The sequence below is a fragment of the Aotus nancymaae genome, unplaced genomic scaffold (assembly GCF_030222135.1).
Source record: "Aotus nancymaae isolate 86718 unplaced genomic scaffold, 86718_ANA_hifiasm-v0.15.2.pri h1tg000077l, whole genome shotgun sequence".
NCBI lineage: Eukaryota > Metazoa > Chordata > Mammalia > Primates > Aotidae > Aotus > Aotus nancymaae.
In genome coordinates this window covers 12,483,934-12,507,834 of record NW_026988492.1, presented here as the reverse complement: position 1 = coordinate 12,507,834, position 23,901 = coordinate 12,483,934, and the positions used below count along the sequence as shown (strand labels likewise).

Sequence of the window (23,901 nt, the reverse complement as noted above, 5' to 3'; positions counted from 1 at the left end):
AATAAGTGAATCATTTAAATCACTTACTGAATTTAAGGAAAATTTGTTTTTTATTTGTCTGTGCAGAGAAATTCTAAGACACATAATTCAACCTGTTCTTTTCTAAATGTTATATGGAATATGATTGCTTTCTTTCATTTCTTCCTAACTTCCTTATCTTTAAAATTTGCCTTCATCTTTTGCCAAATTACATTTATTTTCATTTTTTTTTTTTTACAAATCAATTTCTCATTTCTTCTTAGATGAAGACTTCACAAGTTTGATCTTTACAACTCAGATATTCCCCAGGTGACATTAATTGCTTTGCTTAAAAGTAAGGGATCAAACTTCCTAAAGTAAGTTTCAATATGCTATGCTGAAGTCCTGAAGAGCAGACATGACTTTTCTAATATAAATGAAATTTTTTTAAAACTATGGACTAGTTAGATACAAAGATTTGATATTTAAAGTTATAATTTCATTCTTAGGTCTGCTCCTTTAATTTTGCCATTGTCTTATAGTCACTCAAGTAGCTAACAAAATCATGACACCGCTGATGACAGGTCCCAAATTTCACTTTAGAAATTCAATAGTATTTTCTTTGCCAAGATTTTGACTATAGAATTTCTTATTTGCAAAGTTTAACAAAATTATGGTTTTCTAGGCCAAGGCAAGTGTATTACCTGAGGTCAGGAGTTTGAGACCAGCCTGGCCAACATAGCAAAATCCTGTCTCTACTAAAAATACAGAGATTAGCCGGGTGCAGTTGCACACACCTGTGATCCCAGCTACTTGGGAGGCTGAGGGAAAAAAATCATGGTTTTCTAATTTCAGGAAATGTGAGATTTTATATGATAAACTCAATTTCTTAGTAGCATGATAATTGACCTTTTAAAACTTAGATTTAAAATATTTTTCTTATATTTTGAAGCTTTATGTTTTATATTTCCAAAATACAACTTACGAAAATGAAAATTTTTAAATGGTACTGGCCGGGAATGGTGGCTCACAACTATAATCTCAGCACTTTGGGAGGCTGAGGTGGGTGGATCACCTGAGGTCAGGAAATCAAGAGAAGCCTGACCAACATGGTAAAACCCTGTCTTTACTAAATAAATAAATAAAGAAAATGATACTAAATGATGACAATATTAAGTAGAAATTGTGCCATTTACTACTTAATATGAATGTATTCAATAAAGTTTTAGGGGAAAATTCCAGAACACTTATGCAAAACCATAAGGATAAATTATCTAAGTGTTTTAGAGAACATTGTATCATTAATTTTAATCCCTGTGGTTCCAGTTTATTTAAGGTAATTAGCATTTCATTTTCCCTCACATATTAAGGCACTAACTCCATTGAAATTAATTTGAATTTTATTTTTAAATCCACATATATAAATTAAGCTATACTAACTACATAAAAAAAAGGTTATATTTGCCCATATCAATTATTGCAGCAATGACTGTTTAGAAATAATTATGGATTGGATTACATGTTTAAATTGTAAATAAAAGCTTTGCTGTCCCCTCTGAATACTCAATTTGGTGTTTGACAGTGTAGGTCATGTAAGATGCAATTGAGACCACCGAACTCTGCGATCATGAATGTGCAAAAACTTGACCATTCAAATTCCAAGTCACAATCTACGCCTTGCCAAGTTATTTAATAAAAGAATGTAGATAGGTTTTATAAACTTCGCTGAAATAGTTTTTAACCTATACTCTCAAATGTCATCTATAACTCAAATATTCCTTCTAACTGTCCACTTGTTGTCAAAATAGCTTTAGAACAGTAAAGTCTATTTTCATTAAAAAATATCTCAAAGTTTAAAGTAACCAACAAAGAATTGGTATTAGGGAACGCAGAGAGAATGGTTTCTTATTTATAGGTAGTTTTAAAAGTGTTTTAAACTTTCTTCTCTGTAGAATATAAGCAGGCAGGGATAAAGTAGATCCCCACTAGAATATATAATAAATATATAACTCAGTTAAAACTAGTCTTTGTCTCGATGGCATTTAAACTTACTAAAATTTTTTTTCTCCCCATGGAGTTCCATAACTTCTTCAATCTAAAGGAATACCTTCCTTCAGTGTTCTTTGCACAAAAGCAAAAGTACTTACACAATCTAAAAAATATATATTTTAATTTATAACACTAGCAAATGCAGCAATGAGGCCTGTGGGAAAAGCTGACCACATAGATCCTGTAAAAGCCCTAGCCTATTTAATTGTAAATCACAATAAAGGGGTCAATATTAAGTTGGTTTCTAAAAATATTAACCAGTTCAAAGGATATAATGTGCTTGAAATTCTAAAACATTGTTTAAAAGGATACCTTCTAGTTCTTCAATTTCTAGATTCTCAAAAAGAAAAATAAATTTATCAGCATTGTCTACCTAATATTTACAGTTTAGAAGGCAAGATATATTGTTAATGTGAAGATGGCTGCATCTCTATTTTGTTTTCAGCTGTGTATAACTGTTCTTTTAAAGGGCTTTTTGGGGCCAAATTTAGTTTATTGGCTTTGAGCCTGCAGAATTTTTTAAAGTTTAGTGAAAGTTCCAGTGCTGTTTTCAATGAGTAAAACAAGATTTTAAACAGTATTTTTCATACTTTCATAATATGTTCATATGTAGTTTTTCTAATATAAGATGTATTGATTTTTACAGCTGCAACCAAGAGTCTACATTTGGGTAGTTATGCCTTTTAATGATCATACTTCCATGTATTTCAATGGCTTGTCAAAGACACGTGTTTGAAACACTCAATCCTGTGCCTCCTTCAAAGGAAGTTGAAATAAATATACCTGTAGTACGAAATCCAGTTTTTCTAGCATTAGAAAACATTATGGTGAAAATTTTTGTGTGAGCTTAAAATGTGCCCATCATTTAGGCCTAACACATGAATATACTCAGGCATAAGAGGATAAAACATCCTAAGAGAAAGTACTTATACACGGGCAACAGAGTAACAAGACAGCTAATACGGAAACAATCTTTGTGAATTTCCTAACTTTTAATAAAACACAAATTCACTACCACTTGTGTTTTTTCTCTTTAAAAATAATATTTTAAAATCTAAGCTCATGAGTAATACTTTCTTTTTTGATACGAAATTATGATTAGAGTTATCAACTCAAATTCTATTAGAGCATTAATTCTACTTCATATTGGGGAATACAATAATAAAAAGTATTAATAATCAATGTTACACTAGGTCAAAAAATACAAGTGTAATAAACATAAGCTTGGGTGTTAATATTGTTGGATATTTATACAACTCTGTCCTGGCTATTCTCTATGTAATCAGGCATAATGAAGTTTTTCAACTGACATTTTACTACTGATGAGAAACAATTCAGGAAGAAGATGAGTGATGGGAAGAAAAGATGAACATGATTAATAGGTGTTTGTTTCATAAAGACTCTAGGGAGACTTTTAAATCCTTCACTGCTACTACATTCTAACCGAGTGAAGAGCCATGAAGCGCCACTGCACGTGCCTTTCAAAGCTTTCAAAGGAGGGCTGAGTAGAGTTACTCAATCTGTTACTGATGCTGTTATTCCATTTGCATCCTGTTGTGAAATGAGGTACTCCATATGTATTGGTGCCAAGTTAAATGTCGACTATATCCATAAAAAAATTTTAAAACAGACATCTAAGTTAGACAAATAAAAGAATGTTTCACGTTGAGTCTAATGTTGCAAATAATTGCTCCTGAAGACTAAAACATCTTTCTTGTTCCGCATCCCTTCTCTCCACCCTTCAAGAACTTGCATTTATCTTTTCAAGTTCTTTTGGTTAAAAATGCCTTCAGTTTTTTAAAAAATAATCATTCTTGTTCTCTAAACCAACTTCGTAGAATTAGAGATGAAGTTAAACTTTATACAGTATTTGAATCTTTAAAGGTATGAGCACCCTAAGCAGTAATTCACTTCTAATAAAGATCTTGCCATTCCTAACTGTACTTTACTAAGAAACATATTTATGCAGAATCTATAGAGCAACTAAAACTGGACCCATAGATGTAGCGAGTAGAGTAGGAAGAAATGTGTAGGGCAGTTGGCATTTATTTGCAGCGGCATATAAAACTGTTAATAATCTTGTCAAATCTGTTCATGAATAATTTATTAATCTGATTGCTGGAGTGCAGTGCATACACGAACTCTATGTATGTGTGCCTGTGTACACACTCCCCATGCAGGAAGGAATCTACTGCCGTATTCCAGAAATGACAGAGTAAAAATAAGCAAGAATCACATAATTAGATGTCTTACAGTCTCATAAAAGGGCAGTGCTGCGAGGTTAACCCTGTGAGTTAAAACACACACACACACACACACACACACACACACACACACAAACAAAACCCTGTTGCCTGAGATCAGAGCTCCCCGTAGGCTTCGCGCAGAGCGAGGAGCGGGGAGGGCGCCGTTTGCGAGAGGCGGGGGCTAGGATCGGACACCGTCCGCAGCCTCCCCGGGGTCTCTCAGAGAACCGAACCGGTGACTATCCGAAGTGAGCGCCGAGCCGAGGAGAAAGCGCTGAGCGCGTACACAAAACGCCCAGGGCCGCCCTTCTCGCCGAGGCCCGGAGGCTCCGGCGGCCTGCGCTGGACAAGGAAGGGCTGGACGGAAGCTGTAGCAGGCGACGGGCGGCTGCTGGGGGCACGGGGCCCGAGCGCGAGCGCGAAGGCGAGCGGGGAGGCCCCCGCCGGGAAAGTCCGGGAGGCCCGGCAGCCCGCCCCGCCACCAGCCGCCCGCCGCCCGCCGCTCCGAGCCGCGTGCGCGCGCGAGCGCATCAGCTGAGCGCGCGGCGCGTGTCACGTGGTGCGTGTGTCGAAGGTCACGGCGCGCTCACAATGGAGCTCTCGGAGTCTGTGCAGAAAGGCTTCCAGATGCTGGCGGATCCCGGCTGCTTCGACTCGAACGCCTTCACGCTTCTCCTCCGGGCGGCTTTCCAGAGCCTGCTGGACGCCCAGGCGGACGAGGCCGTGTTAGGTAAGCCGCTCAGCTCGGCTCGGAGCTGGATCCACCGGGGTGGAGGGGCGCTCGGAGAAGAGAAGCCGGCGGAGCGAGAAGGGGAAAGCCCCGGGAAGAGGAAGTCTCTGGGCTTTGCCCTTCGCTCCGGACGAAGTGTTGGGGACGTGGCTCTGCCAGGACTCGGAGCAGACCCTGAGCATTGTTTTGGCCCCACTTGGCACCTGCATAGAGCCAACTCCATGTTCCTGGCCCGGTTTCCCTCCATTCTCTTTGTTCTCTTGTAAAGCCCGTATTGAAGTCTTGTTTGTGGCCTAAACATCTAAGGTGTTTAGCCTTGTCTGAGGCTGCGGCTGTTTTGACACTTGGACTTCATCTGGGGAGCTCCCTGAAATTCAGGCTTCCAGGGGTTAGGCTGGCAAAGGTTTTAAAAGGGTTTGTTTCCGAAGTAATTACTAGGTCAGATAGTGTTGACATTTTCCAACTTGGAGCATACCTCAAGTTGCTATGATCACTCCAATACTCTAGTTCAGGATGTTTTACACAAGTACTCCGCCTAGAACCTTAAACTGTGATGCACAATGCTTTGTTCCACCCTGGTTACAAGGATGCAAGTGTCTTTTAAGCGATCCGTTGATTGCGGAGTGCAGTGTCAGTGTGAATTGCAGGCATATTTTAAGACAGATCGCTTTTAGATAATTTTCTTAAATATAAATATCCGAACAATTCGGATTTTTGTTTTTTTTTTTTTCTGTAGTTTCATGAACTAAACACTTGTACAAAAAGTATGAAAGTGGAAGTTCTTCAAACGAAAATAGTAACCACCACCTGGGTTAATGTCAAAAAAAAAAAAAAAAAAAAAAGGATGACTGTCAAACCCTGAAAGTACTAATATAATTTTGAAATTTGTATTTTATGTTCTGAACTCATACCCTACCTTCTACCCCTTTGATATAATATTGTTTATGGAACCAATTACCTTAATCACTTTTAGGATGAAAGTTTATTCTGAAGTTGACACCATGTAAAATATTTATCTTGTTTTTCCTTTGAATTTACTCCAGTGTTAGAATGACCATTGCATTGTTAAATTTTCTTTGGGGGCTATTTTTTTAATAGTAAAAATATTAAGGCAAAATAAGTTAATTGAAACCAGTAATAGAGTTCTTGATGTGTTCTCTTTATTGTTTTTCATTTGACCTTGTTGCTCATCTCATTTACTTATAATTGACAGTCTTTATAGTTGAATATTTTTTTTTTATCTTAAGAGGGTTTTTAAACCCAAATTGAAATATCCCTTTTAGGAACATGACTATAAAGAATTTATCACAGGCATCACTGGAAGTTAATTTATTTTAGATCATCCAGACTTGAAACATATCGACCCAGTGGTTTTAAAATATTGTCATGCAGCAGCTGCAACTTACATACTAGAGGCAGGAAAGCACCGAGCTGACAAGTCAACTCTAAGGTACAGGATTTATTTAAATATCCATTTATTTTCAAATATTACCTTTGTGATTTCAATTTCAGTTTTAAAAATGGAGACAGAACTTTTGCTTTTTTCTTCTAGCACTTACCTAGAAGACTGTAAATTTGACAGAGAGCGAATAGAACTGTTTTGCACGGAATATCAGGTTACTTACTTTAAAATTTTTAATTAACAGTTACTATTTTTCTTTTACTCTGTTTGTAAAGATCTGTTTTCTTTCTTTCTTTCTTTTTCTTTTTCCTCTCCAGAATAATAAGAATTCCCTAGAAACCCTACTGGGAAGGTAGGTACTGTATAAGGTGTCAAGCTGAGGCACTTTTCACTTGCAGGTATGAATGGAGAGCGCTGGTGTGAAACAAGATCTTTGGGATCTTGACCCAAAGAAAAGGAGCCAAAGGGCATGTCAAACAATTGAAGTTAAGCTAATGTTTTTAAAGATAAAGTTTACTGAGATGATTTTCAAATGCTCTTTTACCATTTAGAATTTAAAAATAAAGTTTAACAATGGTTTAAATTCAGAATGGATTAAAATGGAGTTGGGGTGGAAGGTAGACACCATTCTTAGTAAATATAAATAACTGAAAAGATTATTTGTAGTTATCATTGATATGTAGTTATCATTGCATTTTTCAGTATAGGCAGATCCCTCCCTCATATTACGGATGTTTCTTGGCGCTTGGAATATCAGATAAAGGTAAAGTTTAACAAACTTCTCTAGGGGGGATTTAGGGAACTTCTTGAAAAATAGATTTGAAGGCTGTTACATATATGTTGTGTTCTTTTAGACCAATCAACTTCATAAGATGTACAGACCTACATATTTGGTGACCTTAAATGTACAGGTATTTATAGATAAGTCTTACCCAAAAATGAAATGTGTAATAAAATTTAAAATGTCATTGATTTAAATAAACAGCGTTATTTGTTGTGTGTTCTTTTTCCTGCCCTAGAACACTGATTCCCAATCCTATCCAGAGATTAGTTTTAGTTGCAGCATGGAACAATTACAGGTACAGTATTAGGATCTATAAATATGCCTAAATTTATAGATATATATGTTGGCTTCAGAGTTATGCTCTTGGAAAGTTCAAAAGAAAAGTAATCTAATCATTTGCCAGCAGATAATGAAGGTTGGTTAAGGAGTTAATGGGAAAGGGGCAGCAAAAGTAGTATTTTTCACATAGGTTTCACTGTTGAAATTAAGATGTTATTAATAGAGAATTGGTCCCTATTTGCTGTTCTTGCCGATTAAAATAAACTTCTGAAGTGTAGTATTTAGTGTAAATTTCTTGTCTTCCTGATGAGTTTGATCAAATAAGATAAAGCAAAATTAAGAGTATGGTTTTGAAAATGTCTTTGCTTTCAGAAATTGAATTGAACTGTCAAAACTGGATTTTGAAACTGGTTTTTAATGACTTTATAAAGGAGGAAGTATATATAACATTCTAAAACCTTTTATATTGCCTATTTAAGACTGGGAAATTCAAAACTACATTGATTAATGGATATGACAACGAATTTATTTCTTAGCACTTAAAAAATGACGATCATTCCTGAAATTTAAGTGAAATTGAATTTTTCAAAGGCATCTTCTGCAGAGTCGTTTTAATGTAACTATGAATCAAACTTTAAACTTGCAGAAAATGTGTAAACAGCATAACCTTTGTTAGATAACTTGAGAAAATTTAGATGTACCTGGGCTGTTAAGGATTCGGTTAGAAATTATGTTTGAATGTGAGGGCAAATAACCGATTTGAACATGAGATATTTCCGAGGAAACGCTTCTTTTAACCGATAGTTGTTTGTCAGAGGTTAAAATCTTGTTGAATTTTAAACTTGTTTGGAAGGGGTGTCCTTTTTTTTTTTCTTGCAACTTTCTTGGATAATTTTATTTTTTATCCTAAAAACGTGGTATTCTATACACGTCTTCTAGGACTTGGTGGGGAAACTTAAAGATGCTTCGAAAAGCCTGGAAAGAGCAACTCAGTTGTAACTTGGGGAAGTTAACGATCCGCCCGAGTTCAGAGGAAAACCAGAAACGCCTTGCCTACTGCTGAACCACTGTTTGTGCGAGCTGGATGTCCTTTTCAGTAGAAAAGAATTTTCCTTTTGAATTTATGCCATTCATCAATTTTGACACTTTTTAAAAACGTGTGAAAAGGTTAGGAAAAATACTGCCCAAGTATTTGAATCATGTTTAGTACTAACTGCCCATTTATCCTATTTTGATCTTTTTCAAGTCTTCTGAAAGGAAGTAGACACTATTACACCCTGAATAAATAAGGTGTTTTCCACAAACAGTGATGATATTTTGTTTGCATCTGAGTTCGTGTGTTAATTATTACTTTGTGTGAAGAGCTAGATACGAGTAGTGTTAACTTTTAACGATAGCCTTTTCTCAGGATTAAAGTTAAACACAGAGGAAAGGATGCGATCGCAGACCCCCGCTTCAGGACTCCGGGGGCGGGCGGGCGTGGGCGGCGGCCCGGCCCGTTACCTGCGCCCGAGGTCTCGCCCGCAGCCCGGTCCCGGCCCGGCGCGGAGCCCCTTCCCGGAGCCAGCCGCCGCCCGCGCGCGCCCCGCCTCGGCCGCCGGCTGGCGGGGAAGGGGCGGGCGGGCGCTGTTGTTTCCGCGAGCCCAACTCGGGCACAGGTTCCCCGCCGCCGCGCCGGAGCCTGGGCCGCAGCCCGCGGGGCCGGCTGGGGGCGGCGGCCGGGGGATGTGTGCGCCGCGGGAAGAGGCGGGCTGCCCAGAGAAAGAAAGAACGGGGGCGGGGTGGGCTGCGCAGCGTGCGGGGCCGGAGCGGCGGCGGCGCGTGTGGCGCTGTGGAGAAATGTCTCCGCCGCCGCGGCGCGGGGCGAGGGAGGGGGCCTGGCGCGCAGCGCGGAGAGGAGGGGGCGGCCACGGGCCTGACTACACCGACACTAATTCCCAGGCCGCCCTTAAGGAATGAGGGGAGCACGTGACCCGCTGGCGGGGGGGGGGGCGGCGGGCGGAGGGGGCGGGCGGACTCCGAGCCATTTTGGAGCCGGTGTCAGTTTCCACTCTGCCTTCAGCAGTGCATTTTTTTCCACCCTCCCCTCCCCCTCCTCGCCCTCCTCCCCTCCCCCCGCTCGCACGCACACACACGGCGCCCCCCGCCCGCCCGCCTCCCCCACAGCAACTATGAAATAATCGTAGTATGAGAGGCAGAGATCGGGGCGAGACAATGAGGATGTGGGCGCGGGAGCCCCGCTCCGGCTTAGCAGCACCTCCCAGCCCCGCAGAATAAAACCGATCGCGCCCCCTCCGCGCGCTCCCTCCCCCGAGTGCGGAGCGGGAGGAGGCGGCGGCGGCCGAGGAGGAGGAGGAGGAGGAGGAGGAGGAGGCCCCGGAGGAGGAGGCGTTGGAGGCCAAGGCGAAGGCGGAGGCGGAGGAGGAGGCCGAGGCGCCGGAGGAGGCCGAGGCGCCGGAGCAGGAGGAGGCCGGCCGGAGGCGGCATGAGGCGAGCGCGGCGGCCGCGGCTGCTCGGGGCCGCGCTGGTTGCCCATTGACAGCAGCGTCTGCAGCTCGCTTCAAGATGGCCGCTTGGCTCGCATTCATTTTCTGCTGAACGACTTTTAACTTTCATTGTCTTTTCCGCCCGCTTCGATCGCCTCGCGCCGGCTGCTCTTTCCGGGTACGTAGGAGGCGAGGCGCCCCCGGGACGGGGCTGGGGGCTGGCGGGGGCCGCGCGGGGCTCGGGGTGGCCGCGGGTGGAAGAAGAGCCCCCCCCCGCGCCCCGGCCGCGCTGCCTGGAGGGCGCTGACAGCGTGGGCGCCCGGCCCCGCGCCCCGCGCTTCCCGCCCCGCGCCCGCCGGTCCCGCGCGTCGCCCGCCCCGCGCCCGCGAGCGCGCGCCCGCCGCCGCCCGCCGACTCCCGCGGCGCCGGGACCGACCCGCAGCCCGCGCCGCGCCGCCGCCGCCAGCAGGGCTCGGCGCCGCTCCAGCCGCCGCCGCCCGCTCAGCCCCGGCGCGCCGCGCGCGGCCCCACGTTTTAGTTCCCCGCTCCCCCGGGCGCCCCTCCGTACCCTCGCGACGCACATGGCCCCCGAGAGGAGCACTAGTATTTCCAGCCTCAGCGGCTGTCCGGGTCGCAGCGCCCTTTGTTGAGAGGTAGATTTGGATGGAACGGGTACGGGTTCCTGAAATCGGGAGCTGCTTGGGTCAAGTGGCTTCCCTCGTCTTCCGAAGAAAGGGCTCTGGAGGGGCTCCAGCAGCCAGAGAACGCCCCCATTTTATAGGGACGGGTTGCGTGGGGGGCGGCCATCCCTCCAAGGTGGATGTTAGGCTAGAGAGATCCCCGACAAAAATGTTATTAACTTAAGTTGGGGGGACACTTGTGTGAGATTGGATGGCTGGTAAGATGGCGGTTTCCAGTTGTTCCCAAGGTCTCCTGCATTTGTGTTTAAAATGCTAAAGTTTTCAAGGTGGTGTGTGTTGGGAGTTTTGGATAAGTGCTCCAAACATCACTTGGGAGGTGATCCCTGGGAAGTGGGTATTTCAAATTTGGAGCTTTTTGTGGAGTGAAGATGGTGACTGGACGTTAGCCTTGCTGGAGGCTTCCTTTCTCTCTACTTCTTTTTCTCCTTTTTCTTTTTTCCCCTTTTGGAGACTGCAACTTTTCTCTCAAGATCTACTAAGGATGCACTCAGCATCATGACTCCAGTCTACTACATTTTATAGGTTTTGCTAAATGTCAGCATAGGTTGTTTGGCAAAGGGCTACTTTAGAAGGGAGCACTAAAAAGTTGATTGCATGTTTACGCAGTCACTTGGGCTTGACAGCGATATAGCATGATCTTTTTCCCAGAGATTTACAGTTAATAATTGGAAGTAAACAAGTAGAGAGACTTTGATCATTCTCAATTGCAATAAAAGGATTTAGTGGGCTTAGTGGTCACGGTTCAATATGTGAAAGAGAACCAAGTAGTAACCCCTTCCCTTAAAGTGGGCAAAATTCCGAGCTTATTTATCTAAATGCAAGTGAAGGTTGGTGATGTGTACAACCTTATGAGTAGTTCAACCTATGTTTTATGGGAACCTTAATTCCCAAGTTCTGGAAACACCTTATAAGCTACACTAAAGACTTGATACTTAAGGATGCAAATTATTGACAGTATATACAAGTTGTGAGACTCTATATTAAACATTTTGAGTTTTAGGTAGACAGATCAGAAATCCCTGGGGTTGATTTTATAAGCAAAATTATAGTTTTTTTTAGACTTGAGTTCATTCTATACATCTCCCCCAAGTGTAGTCAGAAGTGTTTGAAATAACTTGTGTAAATCATATGCCTAGTAAAGGTATCTTTAAAGCTACATACAAGTCACTGTGTATGCATGTGTACACATAAAGCTTTTGTAAGAAAATTAAGCATTTAATTGCATATGATAAATCCATTAATTACTCTATCACTAAGTTCTTGGATGTATGTTAAGTGTGCAAATAGGCAAATTTCTCCCCAGGAGTCAAATTAACCCCAACTTTACCCATACTTGTATTGGGCTGTGAGCCACAACTGGGGTTATGGAGTTTATTTGCATTTCTTAGATTGCAGTAGGCAAGCTGATGGTTAACGTAAGAACTTGCTTCTGTTTTCCTTCACTTTTACATTCCTGGTGTTAGGCCTTCACCTAAAAACTGACAGCCCCAGTTGAGTGTGTTACAATGGCAATTTCTAACTGTTGAGTATTTTTACCATTATATGTTTGGTGCATTTTTGCTTGCTTAACTGGCAGTTGCCGGGTTGGAACCTGGAAGGTTTTCACTTCTAGTGTGGAAGAGATTGTTTCTCAAATCTTAACAAGCACGTCAAACACTTTGGAAGTCTTCATTAGGTTGCCACTACTTTCAAATGGCTTAAATAACTGATTTTTATTTAAGTAACAAAGTGATATTTATTAGCATTATAAATGGTCACAGGACGGTGGCCAAATTCTTCTGAACTGAGGTAGAGGAATTGGGTGAATTAAGACTTGGATTTGAAAGAGTTTTGGTCAAGTACATGTGACTTAAATGCTCAAAGCCAACCAGTAGATAACCCTCCATTGAGGTTTGATTGTTCTCCATGTTAATATTTCTGTTTATGTTGTGTTGGTTTTCTACAAGGTAGAGGAGAAATAAAGGGAGCTATTTTTATTGGCGCCTCTTCATGAACTTCGCGATCAGTGGTTTTTTAGTGCAGTTTGTTTTCACAGGCAAACAGAAGTATCACCTTGCTATCTTTCTAGGAAAGATCCTCTGATTTCACTAGGAGAATTTTCCTTAAGCACCAACAAGGCTGTTCTTTAATTTACCAAGTACAGCTGGATTTAAATATTGCTACTCTTCAGGGACATAGCTCTCCCTACAACTCCTCTATGACCCCGCTTAGATTTATGTTTACGTGTTGACAGTATTCTTCTAAACAAGTAGCCCAAAGATAACTGAGGAGTCACACAAGAAGTTTTCTGGTTGAGGTTGTCAGTTGTCACTGTGGTCACTTTCATAAGAGGCTTTGTTTTGTTTTTTACCATTTTCTAGAAGTCAGCTCTTAATTTCAGCCATTAAGATGTGTTGATTGGTGTTTCCCTTTACTACACTAATACACCTTAGGAATTAAAACCGCAGGTACATCTTACTGCAAGTTTCAAAAGTTCCTGGATTTCCATTCAAGAAAGATTTGAGAATGTACTTCAGTGAAGTGTGGAAGCTTAGTCTTATATCAGGTTCTGAAATGAATGAAGGAGGGGAGTTGAAGTTTATTTTATAAGAATACTACACGAAGTAATTGACTTCCCTGACTGTCGGCTGGTGTATTGTTGCTGACAGTTCCCCATTGTGACTTTCCTATAACGTAGGTCTCTGTTGAGAATATCATTTCATCGTATGGGGGGGTTTATGAAACTTAGACTGAGAAAATGACATTTGTTTTTCTCTCCTGTCGCTGCTCTGGGTTGACGAGGTGTTGATTTAGCCTTGGGAATGGGCTGGTCATATGGTTCTTTATATATTGTCATTATCATACCTATTAAAGTAGTTTTCATTGCCCTCAGCATAGTTTGTTCAGATAAAACACTGGGCTTTGCCCCCCTCCTCATCTAGTAAAACAGATTTTAGTTTTCAGCCTTTCCAAAACTTTATATCGCTCATTTGATCTACAGGAGAGCGTCACATTAGAGAAGGAAGTTTTAAAGAGGTTCGGTTCAATAAACATCTCTGCAGTTTGAGCCCTCACGGTTTCGGGCTAAGTGCACAGTGGCTAAGTGCACAGTTGGCATTCTCAAAAGATCCCTTCGTGAAATTTCTGACCGAGTGATTGCAGAGAGGACAGACCGAGAGAGTTGAGATCTGAAAGCAGCCCTGCGCACCGAGTCGACGTGGAAAGAGGCCCCCGAAGTGTCCGAAATGGCCGAGAGTGCGGTTTGCATTTTCCCTTCGTGGGCGCTGCCGCAGGCTCCGGGGTCGCCTCCGCCCGAGACCCGGGTCCCCAGTCCCCGCTCCCCAGCGCCGTGGCCTCGTGGGTCCGCCCCGCCCCCCCACCAGCGTCGCCGCACCCACCCCGCCCCCGCGCCGGCCCCGCCCCCGCGGCGCGCCGCCCCTCCCCCGCCCGTCGCCCGCCGTCCCGCACGCCTGCCGAGGCTCGGTGCTCGGGCCGGGCTCCGCGCGGAGTTGCAGCGGTGGCCGGATGCCAAGTGTAAGTGTAAGTTGCTATGGAAACCCCGACCGAGGCGAGTTCCGAATCCGGAGCGAGAAGGAGCCCCGGGCGCCGCCGGATCCGCCCCTCGCATCCCGGCCCCCGGGCGTCCGCCCCGCTCAGGCCCCGGCCCAGGCCGACTCGAGGTGCTCCTGCGGCCCCGGCACCCGTCTCCGGAAATGCCAGGGATGCAGGGAGGGCAGAATTGTTTTCCCTGCGCGTCGCCGAAAAACGTGCCAGGTTCTGCTTGCTGGAACCGTCTAAAGCGACCGGAACCCTGGGATTTTCACTTGCAGATTCTTGAGGAAGTTTTGTGATAAATTTGGAGACCTGGAACAAGCCCTTGTGGTTGGTAAATATCCGCGAGGATTGTGTGGCGTCTGCAGCAGCCTTGGTGCTGCTGGGCTGGAGGACAAATGGAAGAAAGAGACTCGAATACGCTCAGCTCCCAGCCCCCACCTCAGATCTTTTCTTCTCCCTATAGGAATGATCTTAGAGACCAGAAGTAACATTAGCTGAATCTTTTTTCATCATTTAGGTAGAACTGATTCCGATCTGATGAGTAAATTCCTTCCGTAGAAACATTGGGACAGCCCAGCTGTACAGTGTTAAATTGAGTTTTATGACTTCAGAATGTGTGATTACTAGATCTCCATTCTTGTTCTGTGAATTATAGCCATTATTTCTGCGTCTTGCAGGATCTTTTATCAAGCAGAAATGCATCGAACAACCAGAATCAAGATCACTGAGCTAAATCCCCACCTGATGTGTGTGCTTTGTGGAGGGTACTTCATTGATGCCACAACCATAATAGAATGTCTACATTCCTGTAAGTACTGAGCTTTAGCTCTTTTTTGTATAATGTGTATTTCGCCTGAAATTTGAAAACTATTAAGGAATGTTGGTACAAAGTGGTGAAGTCATTTTCTTCTCTTGCATTTGACTTTTTGTTAACATATATGTTATAAAAGCATACAATGTATGTGTTCTCAGGATATGAATTAGTTTAGTTGGAAATACTTTTCGGCATGTACCATCTTATTTCTACTAGTTCTTGGTTTCTGACACCAATGCTTTATCCACTAATTTCTAAACATAAAAAAACTTTACGTGTTCTACTTCCAGTCTGTAAAACGTGTATTGTTCGTTACCTGGAGACCAGCAAGTATTGTCCTATTTGTGATGTCCAAGTTCACAAAACCAGACCACTACTGAATATAAGGTAGGAAACTGTCTAAATTCCTTGTTTGTAATTGTTATTGGAGTTGTATAATTTACTGAAGGTTGTATAATATACTAAAGTTGTATAATTTACTCTTTATTTCTTAAATTTTCTCTTGAATACGTACCTAATATGTATGCTTTGTAGAGGGTAGCTGTTTAATTTCTTGCCATATTAATGGTGACCAAGTTTAGATAAAGTTTAGTAGTATTCAAGTGATTTTCATATTTTTTTTCTGTCTTTTAAAGATTGAGTTAGTTCACCGTTTTTGCATTCTTTATGGACTTCATAACAGGCAAGAATACATATTTTAAAGGGCTTCCATTCTTTCCTCTTTATTCTCTATTCATATTAGCTAATTTAGTAACTTGAAAGGCACACTTCTTTTGACTGAGCAAATGTGAAGAATTTATTAGTGAATATAAAATATTTTTCTACTGATTTACAAAGTGCTATATACAGAAAATTTTATTCTCATAGTTAATTTTTATGTTATCAATATAGACAGCATCACAATCAAGTAAAATACTATAGCACAAAAAACAAAGACTATAGAAACAGAACATTTTTAGTTCTTGCCATACTAATTCATAATTTTTAATTTTAATTCTTTTTCAGGTCAGATAAAACTCTTCAAGATATCGTATACAAATTAGTTCCAGGGCTTTTCAAAAGTAAGTAACTTGCTTAGAAAATGAATTTAAAGAGGTCATTCATAGTTTTTTGTGTTAGGCCAAAAATGTTTACATCTTTTTTTTCCCCATTCAGATGAAATGAAGAGAAGAAGGGATTTTTATGCAGCTCATCCTTCTGCTGATGGTAAACTTTTTAGGGGAGGGAAGACATTTTTATTTGCGGGGAAGAGCTTATCTAGGAATTACAGTGTATTAAAATTGACTTTAAAGTACCACTTCCATTCTCCTATATATAAAATATATTAGGCCTTTAATTTTTAAAAATTACATTTCACAATATCTTTATAGCTGCCAATGGCTCTAATGAAGATAGAGGCGAGGTTGCAGATGAAGATAAGAGAATTATAACTGATGATGAGATAATAAGCTTATCCATTGAATTCTTTGACCAGAACAGGTAAAATCTTTAGGCAATTTATTTTATGCTAATGTTTTATTAGATTATTTCACTAATTAATTTTCTGTTTTTTAGATTGGATCGGAAAGTAAACAAAGACAAAGAGAAATCTAAGGAGGAGGTATGTTTCATGTTACAAAAACATACAGAAGACATGTTTGGATTCCAGATTTTATCAGGGATTGTGTTGCCCTTTAGAAAATTCAGCTGTTAGAGACAAGAAAATGGTCATGTTTAATGTTTAACAAAGGTCTACACGTGATATTTAATAATTAGAATTTATTTTATATATGATTGTTTGTCTTACAAAATATTTTAAGTAGTTTACATTTAATACTTTGGTATGCTTGAAGTTTGCTTATTATATTAGGAATCTGTTCATTTAGTATTTATAATGATAGTAAACCCAAAGTATAGTTGAGAGGTTAGTCACCTCCAGTTTTGTTTGATACTGGTATCTTTTATGATATTCAGGTAATCAACTTGAAACTTTCTTCATATCTGAAAGTAGCTGAAAAAAATTACTTCTCTAAATGTACTTTTAGGTGAATGATAAAAGATATTTACGATGCCCAGCAGCAATGACTGTGATGCACTTAAGAAAGTTTCTCAGAAGTAAAATGGACATACCTAATACTTTCCAGGTATCTACTTTTATATTCTTGCATTTTACATAGATTTTACAATTTTAATTACAGTTTTCACTTTGGATTTTGAACCCAAAAAAGCAATAGAAAAAAAAAATTAAAGTTAGTGCTAAAGTTGAAATTTCTCTTAAAACATTTGATACACATTCTCTTTTATGCTATAAAAACAAATCCCTTAACGATCGCTAGAAATATTTTTTTTCCTCATTTAAAGTTTCAAAAGGAGTCTTTCTTTGTTAAAATGTTTGGAGAATATGCTTTTTAAAGCACTTTTGGATTATATGTAAATGAAAAAATGTAGATTTACCTTTGTTCTTTTGTTACTTAATAAAAATATTTTTCACTAGATCGATGTCATGTATGAAGAGGAACCTTTAAAGGATTATTATACACTAATGGATATTGCCTACATTTATACCTGGAGAAGGGTAAGTAGCTTATCTGTTAGATTATGATGGTAAACTATATTTGAAGAATTAATAGTAATTTGTTTCCTTTTGACTTTGTAGAATGGTCCACTTCCTTTGAAATACAGAGTTCGACCTACTTGTAAAAGAATGAAGATCAGTCACCAGAGAGATGGACTGACAAATGCTGGAGAACTGGAAAGTGACTCTGGGAGTGACAAGGCCAACAGCCCAGCAGGAGGTATTCCCTCCACCTCTTCTTGTTTGCCTAGCCCCAGTACTCCAGTGCAGTCTCCTCATCCACAGTTTCCTCACATTTCCAGTACTATGAATGGAACCAGCAACAGCCCCAGCGGTAACCACCAATCTTCTTTTGCCAGTAGACCTCGAAAATCATCAGTAAATGGGTCATCAGCAACTTCTTCTGGTTGATACCTGAGACTGTTAAGGAAAAAAATTTTAAACCCCTGATTTATATAGATATCTTCATGCCATTACAGCTTTATAGATGCTAATACATGTGACTATCGTCCAATTTGCTTTCTTTTGTAGTGACATTAAATTTGGCTATAAAAGATGGACTACATGTGATACTCCTATGGACGTTAATTGAAAAGAAAGATTGTTGTTATAAAGAATTGGTTTCTTGGAAAGCAGGCAAGACTTTTTTCTCTGTGTTAGGAAAGGTGGAAAATGGCTTCTGTAACCATTGTTTGGATTTGGAAATACTCTTCAGTGGACATAAGCACTGGGCCATAGTTTGTTAATCTCAACTAACGCCTACATTACATTCTCTTTGATTGTTCTTGTTATTATGCTGTTTTGTGAACCTGTAGAAAACAAGTGCTTTTTATCTTGAAATTCAACCAACGGAAAGAATATGCATAGAATAATGCATTCTATGTAGCCATGTCACTGTGAATAACGATTTCTTGCATATTTAGCCATTTTGATTCCTGTTTGATTTTTACTTCTCTGTTGCTACGCAAAACCGATCAAAGAAAAGTAAACTTCAGTTTTACAATCTGTATGCCTAAAAGCGGGTACTACCGTTTATTTTACTGACTTGTTTAAATGATTCGCTTTTGTAAGAATCAGATGGCATTATGCTTGTTGTACAATGCCATATTGGTATATGACATAACAGGAAACAGTATTGTATGATATATTTATAAATGCTATAAAGAAATATTGTGTTTCATGCATTCAGAAATGATTGTTAAAATTCTCCCAGCTGGTTCGACCTTTGCAGATACCCATAATCTATGTTGAGCCTTGCTTACCAGCATAGAATATTTTTAATGTGGATATCTAATTCTAAATTCTAAACTACATTAGAAGCAATTGGCTCATCTTTATAATACTGACTTTTCTCCAGTAATACATGTTTACTTAAAAAATTGTTGCAGTAAAGAAAAGCTTTCAATTGAGAACTATGGAAATAGTTAATTTTTCATTGGTTGTGATGGAATTAACGTATTTTTAAATGGCATATTGATGACTGTAATTCTAAAATTTTGAAATAAAGCAGCAAATTGCTGGAAGAAGGCATTTTATCTAAAATTATTTTAATATGGGGTATAGCAGTAATTTCAAATTTAAGAGTTGCTTTTACAATTATCAATGGAATATGCCTTCTCTGCTTTGTCTGGAAATAGAAGCTATTTATTATGGGCTTCTACAGGTATTTTTACATAGAGCAAGCATGTTGAATTTAAAATATGAATAACCCCAACAATTTTTAGTTTTTTTGCTTTGGTCGAACTTGGTGTGTGTTCATCACCCGTCAGTTATTTGTAAGGGTGTTTATTCTATATGAATATTGTTTCATGTTTGTATGGGAAAATTGTAGCTAAACATTTCATTGTCCCCAGTCTGCAAAAGAAGCACAATTCTATTGCTTTGTCTTGCTTATAGTCATTAAATCATTACTTTTACATATATTGCTGTTACTTCTGCTTTCTTTACAGTAAAAGATGTTTTATGAAGTCACAAAATACATATATTTTTATTTTGACCTAAATTTGTACAGTCCCATTGTAAGTGTTGTTTCTAATTATAGATGTAAAATGAAATTTCATTTGTAATTGGAAAAAATCCAATAAAAAGGATATTCATTTAGAAAATAGCTAAGATCTTTAATAAAAAATTGATAGGAAAAGCACAATGTGCAGAAGTTGTGGAAACTCTACAGTGGATTACAACAGGTAAAAATTAAAGAGAATACATTGCTGTCTTATAGTGATGTCGCTAAAAAGTCTGTGCTTTGTTGTAAAATTGCTTGAAAGCCCATTGAAAGATGTATCTGTTTACTAACAATCTTTGAAGTAAAAGTTACCAATGTTTGCCAATTTGGGTGAATTTAACTCATTTTCTAGGCTTAAGTTTTTCATGATGTTATTTAAGACAAAAGTTTATTGGAAGTGTCAAGTGATATTTTTACTTTGGATGATCATTTGTATAAAGAATGAAAAAATATTTTTAAAAGGATAAAATCTTTAAATGCTAGTGGACTGTCATTTGACTTACATAAAACCAAGTTATAAGATCAACATGGAATTCAAACTTTACATCTCAACCTCTTTATTATGGATTTATTTTTGAAATTGCTTATTAAATTATCAGATACTGCAATTATGGCTTTACTTAGCACTATTTAACCATATGTGAAAATGTTTTTATTCAAAAATGATTTTTTTCTCCTCAATTAGAAAGTTGCATAAGCTTAAAAGTATATTTCAGCCAAAATTTTTCTAATAGATTATAATGTTTTGTATTCTTAAATAAGTAGTTATTACAGTTTGACAATTAAGATTAAAAACGTTTGCTAAATTACCATGTTAGAAAATTTCAACCTTATGAAAACCCATATCAAAAGCTCCTAACTTTGTTTTAGTAGTCAAAGCAGGGTAAAGGAAAAGTCAGCTTTAAGTTTGATTTTTGCTTCTGAAAATATTCTAGAACACAAAGTTAGTGCTAACAGAATATGTGACAGAAAATGCCTAAATTGATTTTACAGATTTTTAACTTAGATGCAAAAAGAAAAATGAGGCTGTTTGCTGTTGTGTAAATAGTGATCTATCTTGCTTTACACATGCATACCACTTTACAAGTAGTTTTTGCTTTTAAAATTGCCGGCCGTTAATTGCACTGCATTGAAAAAAAAAAAACAAACCCTTCAGTTGTCTTAACCTGCCAACCATATTGCTTCATTTCCATACCCATATACGTGGTAATATTTGGACCTCTGGGGTAAAATGCAACAGTCAGAGTAAGCTGGTAGGAACTTTCCTTCATCTTTTCCTCTCTCTTTTCCGAATATTTAAAGGCGCAGTTCATTGTGAAGTCTTGTTACACTCATTGTATGGGCCTATTAACGGTTTGTTATGAAAACAATGGGAACTTAAATACCCACGTGAAATGCTCCTTGCCTTGATCAACACGAAAGGAGGATGTTTGATATTTTAAAATAGTTTATTTTATAGTATCTTTTGAGGGGACAGGATTTACTTTTAGAAACAGTCTGCACATGGAATCTAGTCTCTAAATCGTGGATGAAGCACTTGTTAATTTTTCCATTTCTCTTTGTATTTTAAAAGTTTGATAAATGTTTCATATATTTTTCTTCCTAATGCACCACGAATGATAGTTGGAAATTCTGATTTAGTTTAATACTTGAATGGAATGAACGCTCCATAAGATTTAAAAAATACTATGGCTGTTTTCTCCACACAGTCTTCTTTGCATCTTCTCCAAAACAAAAAGGTCTTGATCAAACTATATGAAAAATAAGACATTTTATATCTGTGCTGCGTCTAACAGTATACTAATTAAAATCCTTTTCAAAAACCGTCTATGCCTTTAAGACACCTAATGTGGTGCAAAGATCGCTGAACTCAGCTCCAACATAAAGCTCTTGAGGTACATCATTTCACTTGAGGATGTTTTTTCATGTATAAAATGAACACTAAAACAAGTGATAATTTCTAAGGTCGCTCTAAAAAAAATTCTGACTCCTCAAAAAAAAAGTCCTTGAATTAAATTAAGACCACAGAATTCAGACCGCCAATACGAGTTCTTTACAAGGAATAGAAGGGGATATCCACATATTCCAGCCTTGCAGCGAATCAGATTTGGAAATACCCACCGCGAAGATCTTGAGCCAGACGGTCTCCCTGCAAATCTCAAGATCGCCCAGTTTTGATTATGAAAGTCTCCGAAAATGTTTACACAGTTGAGTGTTTCCTGTTTCCGCAGTTAATTTTTTTTAACGTTTTTTTCTTCTTTTGGTTCTTGAAACGGATTTCCTTTATTTGCACCAGTTTCTTTTTCTGAGTGTGCAATTTCTAGAGGTCTCACATGAAGAACTTCACTGTCAACTCTGTCTTCATCAAGTCGACGACATCAGAAGTCATATTTATCCCTGGAAAGTCTCCTCTGTAGGACTTCTGTGAGAAGTTTTCTGGAGAAGTTCAAGTGGAAAACTCATTCGGAAGTCGCATTTAGCCCTCCAAATAAATAGTAAGCGCTCAATAAAAACTTCCAATGAAGGAGTTAAAACTACTCTCATTCTTCTGACCCTTGCCTTTAAAAATATACCTTCTGAGACTATCTGAAGTTATTTTTTAAAAAGCGGGTGTAGTTCCCTATACCTCAGTAAATGCTATTTCTTGCTCTGATTGTCGGGTCATCATGGAATGTAAACCTCATAGTAGACGTTATTTCAACGTTGGCGCGGATTTGAAGATCTCCAACTCTCAGTCCTAAATTAGCTGGAACCCAAGATGAGAGAAGAGACTTGGGAGGCTGCAGCCCAGGGTAATAGGGAAGCGCGTCGGAAAGTGGGATGACTGGAATGGGAAGGTGGCGGAGACGGATGCCGAGGTTAATGCAGGTGGAGAGGTCGGTCCAAGAGCCCAAGTCTCAAGTCCAAAGTCCTCAGGAGCAGAAGATCTTCCAACAAAGCCGCACCGCACGGCGTGGAGCGTAAAGCCCGGGGGAGGGTGATTAGGGTGGGAAACGCCACGGATTTCCAAAAACAAAAACAAAAAAACCCAGGTTTCTTAGGTTCCAGTGCCCGGTGGTAAGAGCCTGGAGGAAATCACCTGGCTTCTAAGAGCGCTGCCTCCCCGGTCAGGGGGGCCTTTACCAAAAGGACACCTAAAAGAAGAAAAGGCCCCTCTCTTTTTCCTTATTTTCTAATTAGCATCTCACAGAGCAGTGGAAAGTGCTACAGCCCAGTCCTCAGCTCGGAACTGCGCCATCCCGGTTCAGCCCTGTAAAGCGCGCGAGCTGAGGCCGCGGGGCACCGGGAGGCCATTTTGCGCGTGCGCCGCTCACCTCGCACCGCCCCCCGGCTCGGCTGACTCGGATCCCGCCAAATTTGAAAGCTGGATTGTCAGGCCCTGAGGGGCTTGAGGGGCAGAGGAACGACGTCGTTCTCCAAAGTCGGACCATGTCCGGAGCAGGGGCAGCAGCCTGGTGCACGCCTCCTCCCAAGGTGGCCCCCTTCCCGCTGAAGCCCTCCACAGCGGCGGGCCGAGGGGCGGCGGCGACGCGTCCGTGTCCCCGGAGCTCAGCGCGGGCGGGAAAACGACCCGCACCTGGGGAGGCAGCGGCTTCGCGAGCAGAGCCCACAGGAGCGCGTCCTACAAGGAGCCAGGACCAATAATCGCCTTCCTTTGTCCTCCTCCCTCTTCGAGTCCAATCAATGCCGTTTCTCCTTCAGGAACAGGTGTTCTTGGACTTCGGGGTTTTGTTGGATGGATTTTAAATAAAATTATTAACAGTTATAAAGTTGCCATCCTGAAGGTTCCCGAAGGCGACTTCATGTCGGTGACTGGAAAGGCCTAAGGGAGAGGGTCCTCCCGTTGGGGTCGTTTAATAAAAACAACGCTCTCGAATCCCGGGGAAGGAGCCTTGACCTGGTGACAGGGCTGAGGAGGGAGGGGTGGCTGCGCGGCGGGAATCTCAAGATCTGGGCAAAAGCTCGCATCTCGGGATCCCAAGGCGATGCCAAAATGGGTCCCCGGACAGGGCGACCTTGGGAGTGCCGGCGCCCCCGGCCAGTCAGAGGAGCGGGCTGGCAGAGGTTGGGACGTCGCCTCCCAAAGCTGCCTGGGCGCGGCGGCTTCCCGCAGAGCCCGCGCCTGCCGCATCTCCAGAGCACAGAGGCTTCTCGGAGTTGGGAGCTCTTCGTGCGCCCTAAAACCGGGAGAGAGAGGGACGACTTGGAGAAAGGGATTGGGGAACAGCGGAGAAGTGAAAGCGGCCTAAAATGGACGACGGCGTGCGAGTCCTCTTTATCAGTGCAGCAGGCTGCCGGAGCCGCCATTTGGTGGCGGATCTCGGTACTTCAGTAGTACGTTGTGCTGAACGTCACAAC

At 40.8% G+C, this 23,901-nt stretch overlaps 2 protein-coding genes across 3 annotated transcripts; both read left to right on the top strand.

Moving 5' to 3' along the window:
- The first annotated feature begins 4,812 nt into the window (after positions 1 to 4,812).
- Positions 4,813 to 8,754, top strand: COMMD3 (COMM domain containing 3). The gene is made up of 8 exons (XM_012450120.3): positions 4,813 to 4,983; positions 6,322 to 6,433; positions 6,536 to 6,599; positions 6,703 to 6,737; positions 7,088 to 7,148; positions 7,240 to 7,296; positions 7,405 to 7,464; positions 8,388 to 8,754. Exons 1-8 carry the CDS (start codon positions 4,845 to 4,847, stop codon positions 8,445 to 8,447), a joined length of 588 nt encoding a protein of 195 aa, XP_012305543.1. The 5' UTR covers positions 4,813 to 4,844; the 3' UTR covers positions 8,448 to 8,754.
- A 736-nt stretch (positions 8,755 to 9,490) lies between these two features.
- On the top strand, positions 9,491 to 19,867 carry BMI1 (BMI1 proto-oncogene, polycomb ring finger). Of its 2 annotated transcripts, none has more exons than XM_021666224.2 (10): positions 9,491 to 10,112; positions 14,847 to 14,977; positions 15,274 to 15,370; positions 15,989 to 16,044; positions 16,139 to 16,189; positions 16,354 to 16,462; positions 16,538 to 16,583; positions 17,008 to 17,106; positions 17,457 to 17,537; positions 17,619 to 19,867. In XM_021666224.2, the coding sequence occupies exons 2-10, from the start codon at positions 14,866 to 14,868 to the stop codon at positions 17,946 to 17,948; spliced, it is 981 nt and encodes a 326-aa protein (XP_021521899.1). In that variant the 5' UTR covers positions 9,491 to 10,112; positions 14,847 to 14,865; the 3' UTR covers positions 17,949 to 19,867. The 2 variants fall into 2 exon arrangements, with proteins under 2 accessions (XP_021521899.1, XP_064224431.1); XM_064368361.1 differs by lacking the exon at positions 9,491 to 10,112 and adding an exon at positions 14,253 to 14,500.
- The last annotated feature ends 4,034 nt before the right edge of the window (positions 19,868 to 23,901 follow it).

Coding starts and splice junctions, on each gene's coding strand:
- COMMD3 (XM_012450120.3), top strand. CDS start 4,845: ATGGAGCTCTCGGAGTCTGTGCAGAAAGGCTTCCAGATGCTGGCGGAT. Junction 7,297..7,404: donor TGGTGACCTTAAATGTACAG/GTATTTATAGAT, acceptor TTCCTGCCCTAG/AACACTGATTCCCAATCCTA. Junction 7,465..8,387: donor GCAGCATGGAACAATTACAG/GTACAGTATTAG, acceptor CACGTCTTCTAG/GACTTGGTGGGGAAACTTAA.
- BMI1 (XM_021666224.2), top strand. CDS start 14,866: ATGCATCGAACAACCAGAATCAAGATCACTGAGCTAAATCCCCACCTG. Junction 16,045..16,138: donor AGTTCCAGGGCTTTTCAAAA/GTAAGTAACTTG, acceptor TTCCCCATTCAG/ATGAAATGAAGAGAAGAAGG. Junction 17,538..17,618: donor ACATTTATACCTGGAGAAGG/GTAAGTAGCTTA, acceptor TTGACTTTGTAG/AATGGTCCACTTCCTTTGAA.